The 9,005-nt window shown below is 42.3% G+C and overlaps 1 protein-coding gene across 1 annotated transcript in view; it reads right to left on the bottom strand.

Moving 5' to 3' along the window:
* LOC109851250 overlaps window positions 1-8,714 on the bottom strand; it is a 10,203-nt gene extending 1,489 nt beyond the window's left edge. The window contains exons 1-10 of the mRNA XM_020421293.1: window positions 8,489-8,714; window positions 7,870-7,978; window positions 7,556-7,793; window positions 7,230-7,316; window positions 6,956-7,087; window positions 6,642-6,872; window positions 792-927; window positions 456-618; window positions 245-373; window positions 4-179 (exon numbers count right to left, since the gene is read on the bottom strand). Coding sequence (XP_020276882.1) covers window positions 4-179; window positions 245-373; window positions 456-618; window positions 792-927; window positions 6,642-6,872; window positions 6,956-7,087; window positions 7,230-7,316; window positions 7,556-7,751 — 1,250 coding nt within the window. The 5' untranslated portion in view covers window positions 7,752-7,793; window positions 7,870-7,978; window positions 8,489-8,714. The remainder of the gene's footprint in view (window positions 1-3; window positions 180-244; window positions 374-455; window positions 619-791; window positions 928-6,641; window positions 6,873-6,955; window positions 7,088-7,229; window positions 7,317-7,555; window positions 7,794-7,869; window positions 7,979-8,488) is intronic.

Raw genomic sequence — 9,005 nt, 5'->3', positions numbered from 1 at the left:
TGCGGGCGAGAAAGCACTGGCTTCGCATTGTACGATTGAATCAGCTTCCTCTCTGCGGAGTTGAGATTGAGTTCCTCCGGGTTAACTACCCCAGCCATTATCTTCAACCTTTCTCTGAAGGGAACCTCTGATTCCCTTCTGAATCCTTTGATCGTTTCTATTTCGTCATCAATAAACCTCTGCAAACGAAAAACATTGTTAATTTTTGTTACTACAGAACTTGGAAGTCTTTGCCGAAACTTACCCTAATGCAATCCTGGAAAGTAGCAGAAATTTCCTTATCATAAGATTCAGAAACTTTGAAATACAGTACAAGACTCATCCCCTCCCCATCACCATCACCCAGAAACATTGCAGCAGGATATGTAGGTATCTGTATCGAAAACAATAAACAGCCATAAATTTCTATAATTTCTAGCAACTGATAAAATTTTAATACATATTGTCTCAAGTACCTGGATGTTAACAATCAAAAGTGATGGAACTTTATCATGTGGCTTGACATGAGGAAGCTCGATATGCTGAGCTATGTGATGGACTTTTCGTGGGCACACAAACAGATCAACTCCAATTGGATAATATGGAGCATAACTCGGGGCAGGGCTCTTTCTCTTGTCCCTGTTTTAGTTTTTCAACTCCAATTGGATAATATGGAGCATAACTCGGGGCAGGGCTCTTTCTCTTGTCCCTGTTTTAGTTTCCAAGTTGTTTAATAATAATAACAATAATTAAAGGTCAGAATAGCAGCGATGAGTTAAACTCGACAAGAAGTTTCAGAGTAGAGTTCATGCCTAAAATAGCTCTCTCCACGAAGCTTAAATGCAGAAGGATCGAGAGTCGACCAGCATCGTTGTGTCGGTTGCTCCACCGGACAGCATGGGACTGTTAACCCTCCCCTTGGACGAAATAAGTATCTCTTGGCAGACCCTATTGCATTAAAACAAAAGAATTGTTATTCAAGTTAATCCAATGGAGAGTCCCTATAATGAAATAAGGCTAAACTTCAGAAAACCACCCTTTAGACGATGAAAAACATTGAAAGCTAAAAGTGTTGGGAATTTAACGCCGAAATCCCTAATGCAACGGAAACGCAGAATAGAAAAAGTACACCAAGTTTTAACGAGGTTCGGCAACTGCCTACGTCCTCGGGAGCCACACAGATAATTTCTTATTAATCAAACAAAAAATTACAATTATAAGAGCAGATCAAAAATGAGATCTCTCAATTAAACACTGTAGCTACAGTGTTAATAATTAAAGGGTATGAACCCTTTCAATTCTCACTTGAGAATAAATACCCCACAATTAAAACCCCTCTTTCAATTTCCTCTCTTTCTCTCTCTTCTTTAATCTCTTTTAAATCTCCCCTCAAATGAAATTGAGAGCTGGAGATTATCAAAATCGCTACTGCGATTTGGGGAAAACACTGCTGCGTTTTAGGGCTGATCGCCGCCGCCAGAGAGAAACGAAGAAAGGGGGGAAGCTTCAGCGCGAAAAACGGTCGTCGACAACCTCGCCTGGGCTTCGAGCTTCGTCGGAGCTCGTCGGAGCTCCTCGCCGGACATGGAGGTTGGTATCCACCCCCAAACTAACAATCTCCCACTTGGAAACCAAACCGACGTCAATCAGGCTATCTCATCAAGCTCCTCTCCTGTGTGGCTCCGCCCTCATCATCTATGCATGAAGGCCAACTGAAGTTGCGCACAACTCCAGTTTCTGAACAGTCACCGTCTTTGTTAACATATCTGCTGGATTCTTACTCCCTGGAATCTTTTCCAGTTTTAACACGTCATCTTCCAACAGGGATCTGATGAAGTGATACTGAAGCGCAATATGCTTCGTTCTAGAATGAAATGCTGAATTGTTCGCCAAGTGTACCGCACTCTGGCTATCACTGTGCAAAACATTCTTCTCCTGTTTGAATCTCAGCTTTGTCAACAAACATTGAAGCCATATCATCTCTTTACTGGCTTCAGTCACTGCAACGTACTCAGCTTCTGTAGTGGATAAGGGAACGATCTTCTGTACCTGTGACATCCAACTGACAGCTGTAGTTCCAACGGTGAATACATAGCCGGTGGTGCTTCTTCGGTGATCAACTTCACCGCCGAAGTCTGCATCTACGTACCCTTGCACTTCCACCTCTCCCTTACCAAAGTGCAAACACTTCCGTGTGGTGCCTCGTAGATATCTCAGAATCTACTTGACCGCTTCCCAATGAGCTTTTCCTGGATTCAACATAAACCGGCTGACCACTCCCATTGCATAGCCAATGTCTGGTCTCGTACAGACCATTGCGTACATCAAACTTCCGATAGCTGAGGCGTAAGGTACCTGAGCCATACTCTCTTTCTCTTCTTCTGACTGAGGAGACCGATCCTTTGATAGACAAAAGTGGCTGGCCAAGGGTGTGCTCACAGGCTTGGCGTTGCCCATGTTAAATCTCTGCAAAACACGGTTGATATACTCCGTCTGAGATAACTGCAAGAGACCTCTCTTCTTATCTCTCGTGATTTGCATTCCAAGGATCTTCTTCGCTGGACCCAAGTCCTTCATGTCAAACTCCTTTGACAGCTGCTGCTTCAAACTCTTGATATCCTCCATATCTGCTCCTGCAACCAACATATCATCAACATACAGCAGTAGGATGATATAGCTGGACTGATATCTTTTGAAGTAGCAACAGTGGTCGGCGTTGCACTTCTGGAAACCTTCCTTGTGCATAAAACCGTCAAACTTCTTGTACCACTGTCTTGGGGCTTGTTTCAGGCCATACAAGCTCTTCTTGAGTCTGCACACCAGGTTCTTCTTCTTTTCTTCTGAGAAACCTTCTGGCTGGTGCATGTATATCTCCTCTTCTAGATCTCCGTGAAGAAACGCCGTCTTCACGTCTAACTGCTCGAGATGAAGATCTTCAATTGCTACAATACTCATCACGGTCCTGATAGTATTTAGCTTCACCACGGGAGCGAAAATATCGGTGTAGTCAATTCCTTCCTTCTGCTGGAAACCTTTGACAACCAATCGGGCTTTATATCTCCTGGAACCATCCTGCTCCTCTTTCACCCGGTACACCCATTTGTTGTGGAGTGCCTTCTTACCCGTGGGCAACTCAGCTAGTTCCCACGTCTGGTTTGATATGAGAGACTTCATCTCATCTTTCATTGCAAGCTCCCACTTGCTCGCATCTCCACACTGACAAGCTTCATCAAAGCTTTCAGGCTCCCCACCATCTGTCAACAACAGATAGTTCATGTATCTCCTGTTGGGTACAGGAGGACGAGAAGATCTTCTTAATATCGGAGCTGGTGCGTCGGGCTCCTGCGCACCATCTTGTCCAACAGGCTCTTCTTGCTGAGGACCCTCTGCATTGGGTTCTTCCGAGAGGTTACTCGGGACATCATCTACATCTACAAATATTGACTCGCTCTCTGAGTCATCTGTCTTGTGCATGTCCTTGTACATCACCTTCTCGTTGAATATCACATCTCTACTGCGGATCACTTTCTTGTTTTTGTTATCCCAAATGCGGTAGCCGAACTCATCTTTACCATAGCCGATGAAAGTGCATTTCTTTGACTTGGGATCAAGCTTATTCCTGCCTTGATCACTAATATGCACGTAAGCTACACAACCAAAAACTTTAAGATGTGAGAGTTTTACCTCCTTTCCGCACCATACCTCCTCTGGTATTCTGTGCTCCAATGGAACCGATGGACCTCGGTTGATCAAGTAAGCTGCTGTGTTGACCGCTTCTGCCCAGAACTGCTTCGGTAGGCCTGACTGTACCCGAATGCTTCTGGCTCTCTCTGTCAACGTTCGGTTCATCCGCTCAGCTACACCATTTTGCTGAGGCGTGCCGGGCACGGTTCTCTCCATTCTGATCCCGTGCTCATAGCAGAACTTCTTGAATCCGGTGTCTTCATACTCACCGCCATTGTCGGTCCTGAGCTTCTTTATTCTCAGACCGGTCTCATTCTCGACCATAGCTTTCCATCTCCTGAAAGCCTCAAATACTTCTGACTTATGCTTCAGAAAGTAGACCCACACTTTCCGAGAGTGATCATCGATAAAAGTCACGAAGTAGTGTTTTCCACCAATGGACGCGGTGGTTGTTGGTCCCCACACATCTGAGTGAACGAGCTCTAGCTTCTGCTTCCTGGGGGTTCTGCCACTTGTCTGAAAGCTGACTCTCTTCTGCTTTCCAAGTATACATTCTTCACACATATCCATCTCCACTGACTGCAGTCCTGGGAGTTTCCCCTTTGCGTGCATGATTTTCATCCCCTTTTCACTCATATGACCGAGTCTCTGGTGCCACAGCTTTGAAGTCTCATTGCCTGCTGCAACTGAGATCAAACAACGTGCACCTGCTGTCATATACAGGGTACCAGTCTTCTTGCCTCGGGCAATCGTCATTGCGCCCTTTGAGATCTTCCAATCATCTCCATGGAAGGTTGTGGTGTATCCTTCGCCAGCCAACTGGCCTACGGATATTAAATTCTTTCTCAGGTCGGGAATATGTCTGACATCCTTCAGCTCCCATACTGACCCGTTTAACTTAATTTTTACCACGCCTTTGCCCACAATAGCACATGGTTGATCATCACCAAGATATACGTATCCAAGATTTCTGGGGGTATACTTATCGAAGAATTCTTTCTGAGAGGTAGCATGGAACGACGGTCCTGAATCTAACACCCAAGATTCCTCCTTGCTCTCCAAAGAGCATATCAATGCGTCGTCTCCTCCTGAGGTGGAGGTGACATTCACCTATGCCTTTGCCTCCTTCTCCTTCTGTGCACTCTTGCACTGATTCTTGTAATGCCCGGTCTTTCCACAATTCCAACACTCGATAGCCTTCGATCTGTTGCTTGGATTCCTTGATTTGGACCTCCTGTCCTTTGATCTACCTCTGAAGTTTGATTTTCCTCGTCCGTTTCCTCTGGTTGAATTTCTACCTCTTGACTCTGTATGCAATACTGAAGAGGTTGTAGCTTCACCAATCTCTCTCCGTCGGATCTCCTCGCTGAGAACCAAATCACGAACGTCGCCGAACTTCAACTTTTTCTTTCCCGACGAGCTACTCACAGCTGTGACTGTAGCGTTCCAACTCTCTGGTAGGGAAGACAAAAGTATCAACGCCCGAACTTCATCATCAAATTCAATCTCAACTGAAATCAATTGGGTTGTAACCGTATTAAGTTCATTAAGGTGTTGTGCTACTGACGCGCCTTCCGCCATTTTCAGATTGAATAACCACCGCATCAAATGAACTTTGTTCGCGGCTGATGGCTTCTCATACATGTTTGAGAGTGCTGCCATAAGACCTGCCGTGGTCTTCTCCTTTGCTATGTTGAACGCAACATTGCGAGTCAACGTCAATCTGATAACTCCGAGGGCTTGTCTATCCAGAAGGTTCCACTCTTCTTCCTTCATGGAATCCGGCTTCTTCCCCGATAGTGGTTGATACAGATTTTTCTGATACAGATAATCCTTTATCTGCATTTTCCAGAATCCGAAATCTGTTCCATCAAATTTCTCAAGTCTTATTTTCCCTTCATCTGCGGCCATAGCTCCCACTTGAATCTGACTTTCTCTAGATCGTTTCATGCTCTGATACCACTTGTTGGGAATTTAACGCCGAAATCCCTAATGCAACGGAAACGCAGAATAGAAAAAGTACACCAAGTTTTAACGATGTTCGGCAACTGCCTACGTCCTCGGGAGCCACACAGATAATTTCTTATTAATCAAACAAGAAATTACAAACAACTGCCTACGTCCTCGGGAGCCACACAGATAATTTCTTATTAATCAAACAAGAAATTACAATTATAAAAGCAGATCAAAAATAAGATCTCTTAATTAAACACTGTAGCTACAGTGTTAATAATTAAAGGGTATGAACCCTTTCAATTCTCACTTGAGAATAAATACCCCACAATATAAAACCCCTTTTCAATTTCCTCTCTTTCTCTCTCTTCTTTAATCTCTTTTAAATCTCCCCTCAAATGAAATTGAGAGCTGGAGATTATCAAAATCGCTACTGCGATTTGGGGAAAACGCTGCTGCGTTTTAGGGCTGATCGCCGCCGCCAGAGAGAAACGAAGAAAGGGGGGAAGCTTCAGCGCGAAAAACCCTAGGCTGGGGGGGGTTTATAGGCGGATGTGGAGAGCTGGCGACAGCCTGTCGCCAGCGTTCGCTTCGACGCCAAAATCTGAGCCGAACGCAGAGGTCGAACGAAGAACGCTGAGGTCGACGAACGCAGAGGAGAGGGGGGGTCGAACGCAGGGCTGGATTCGAACACAGAGCTCGGTTCGAACGCAGAGCTCGGGATGGGTGCGAACGCAGAGCTCGCCTGTGCTGCCGAAGATCGCCTGGACCTCGCCTGCGTCGACATCGAGCTCGTCGGAGCTCCTCGCCGGCGCTCCTCATCTGAAATGAGGTTTGATCTACACCTCTTTCCAACAAAAAGGGGTTTTCTGATATATCCTAAACTTAAAAGAGATTTTTCTGATATTTCTAAAGTTATCGGGGCCACATCTCATAATCGTCCGAGGTTAAGGGGGTTTTCGGAAATTTGGCCATGAAAAAAAATCATAAATAAAAAGTATGGAGGTGTACAAAATTTGAATTACCATCTTCCATCTCGCATGACTTCCTCTTGTACGAGAGCCTGACAGCTGCAGACTTCCCCACTTGACATGATGAACTATCAATCGGCATCGGATGGACCTTGCACAGTTTATCGTTGAAGCTGAATGAAGGAGCTAAGCGGCTTTTCTTGATCTTTAGGTTGGACTTATCGTCTTTCAAAGATTTAAAGCTACGGTGTGATTCTAAAACTTTTTGCTTTCTGGTAAAGACTTCTGCACGGTGAGAAATCATTCCATGAGGAAGTTCATTAACTTTAGACGTATTCTCTGAACATCTTATCAAAAATCAAATTTACCTCCGTCTTTTTTCACATACTGTTCGCAGTATTCCTCGAACTTGCACATGGTAATTGAGTCCATTAAGCGTGAAGCATTCTCGTACTGGAAACTTTGGTTTACATTTGAATTGCGCACGGATGGGAAACAATCTGCAAAAAGGAGGAATTCAGCAATGACGTAGAATAAGATTGAAACAATCTGCAAAAAGGAGGAATTCAGCAATGACATAGAATAAGATTGAAATACAAATAAACGAAAAATAAACATACGATAAATATATCTACGTACTACCTCCGTAAATACTACTGAACTCATCATCAGAATCAGTCGACTCTAGAATGCTGAGGGAATCAAACCATAAATCCTCTTGACACATCCCTCGAAACACGATATATATTTTATATCTAGATATATATATAATATATATAATAATATATATATATATATATATAATATAGTATATATATTATATATATATACTATATATATATATATATATATATACTATATATGATATATTATATAATATATATTATTCATATACGTTTAGCTCAAGAATTAACTTTTTTCCTTTGACCGAAATTATTGAGGTTGAATGAAACAAAAGAGTGTACTACCATTTGAATCCATCTGACTGTGATGCCATGTTAACTGGGTGACATGAAACATTAAGTTTGAGCCTTCAGATTTTGGTTCACAGGGAGCACGAGCCATGATCTTGCGGCTTTTTCTTGATCTGAGCGGATACTTTCTCCTCCGCGGCCTGGAGCCTTCGGCTATGTTTCTACTTTGTACTGATACGCAGCTGCCCATGATTATATCAACGAATATTGATCTTCAAGAAGGATTGATAACCTGCAAGGTACATGCATGGGGATATATTATAAAATTGTAGCACATAATATGCTTCTTTTTTCAGAAACAAACGTACACGTGCTTAATCGTTTAAGGTTTTCAGAGAGATCAATTCGAATGGTTAGGCAGAGACGAATCCTTTTATGTAGAAAACCTTTCAGTTGAGATATCAGGCTTCTTCAGAACTACAAGGCAAGTAAAAGGCAGATTTTTGTCACAAAATAGTTTAATATGCAATGCTTTCAAATGATTGAATTATATTGATGAATGTACATAAAGAAAAAATGTGTGAGGGATCGATGTCCACTTTAAAAAAAACCTATCCATTCTTATCTTGTGCATATTAGACGCCATATGAAATAAATCTGAAATTAGCCTAGCAAAAAATATGGATTAATTTTTAAAGAAATTTGGGAAATTAATTACCCGTTTTCTCAAGAAGCAAATAATGGAAAAACAATCAAGCAGGTTAAAGTGAGGATTTCGCACGTGTTTATACATAAGTATATAAATCATGAAAGTAAATAAAAATGGTATTGTTAAGATCTCCCATAAAAAAGCTAGACAAGGTGATATCACAAAAGGAAATCATTCGTCTTACCACTTTCACATTTAGTAAATGATTTTCCGCAAAATTGGATATAGACGAAGAAAGTCTTCTGTAAATTTCAAGTAGTAATTTGATATGAAACTACCTGCAAATTTTGGCGAGCGAGTTTTCTTACGTACATCAGTTAAGACAGAAACAACGAAAGGTCTCGCTCACAGATGCGAGCTACAACCTTCAGGAAAACATTTCACAAATATTAATTCTTGAAAGATGAAAAGCTTGGCTCTCTCGAATCCTCGGTTGCAGAAAAGGGAAGTCCTTCAATTGATAAGGAAGAAATTTCCCTTCTCTGCAACTCTCAACAGCATGAGCAGGAGATGCCAAGGAGATGAAGGGGATACGTCGCGGGCTATATATAGCCACCCACCTACAGAACAGGAGAATCAATGGCTGGGTCGCTCCTATTCTTTCTTTTTTTCTTTTTTTTTTTTAATAAGTTAACGGTTAAGAGGTCGTTAGTTTTTTGCTTGACACGACTTGTTGAATTATCAATCAAAACATATGGAGATCCCAAAATATATTTATTGAACAAATTTTCACCGTAGACTCAAACCAACTTTTAATTATCAAAATCGACCTATTTTTTTAATTACCAAAATCGA

Source organism: Asparagus officinalis, chromosome 8, assembly GCF_001876935.1.
Source record: "Asparagus officinalis chromosome 8, Aspof.V1, whole genome shotgun sequence".
In the NCBI taxonomy this organism is placed as follows: Eukaryota; Viridiplantae; Streptophyta; class Magnoliopsida; order Asparagales; family Asparagaceae; genus Asparagus; species Asparagus officinalis.
This window is presented reverse-complemented; position numbering and strand designations above follow the sequence as displayed.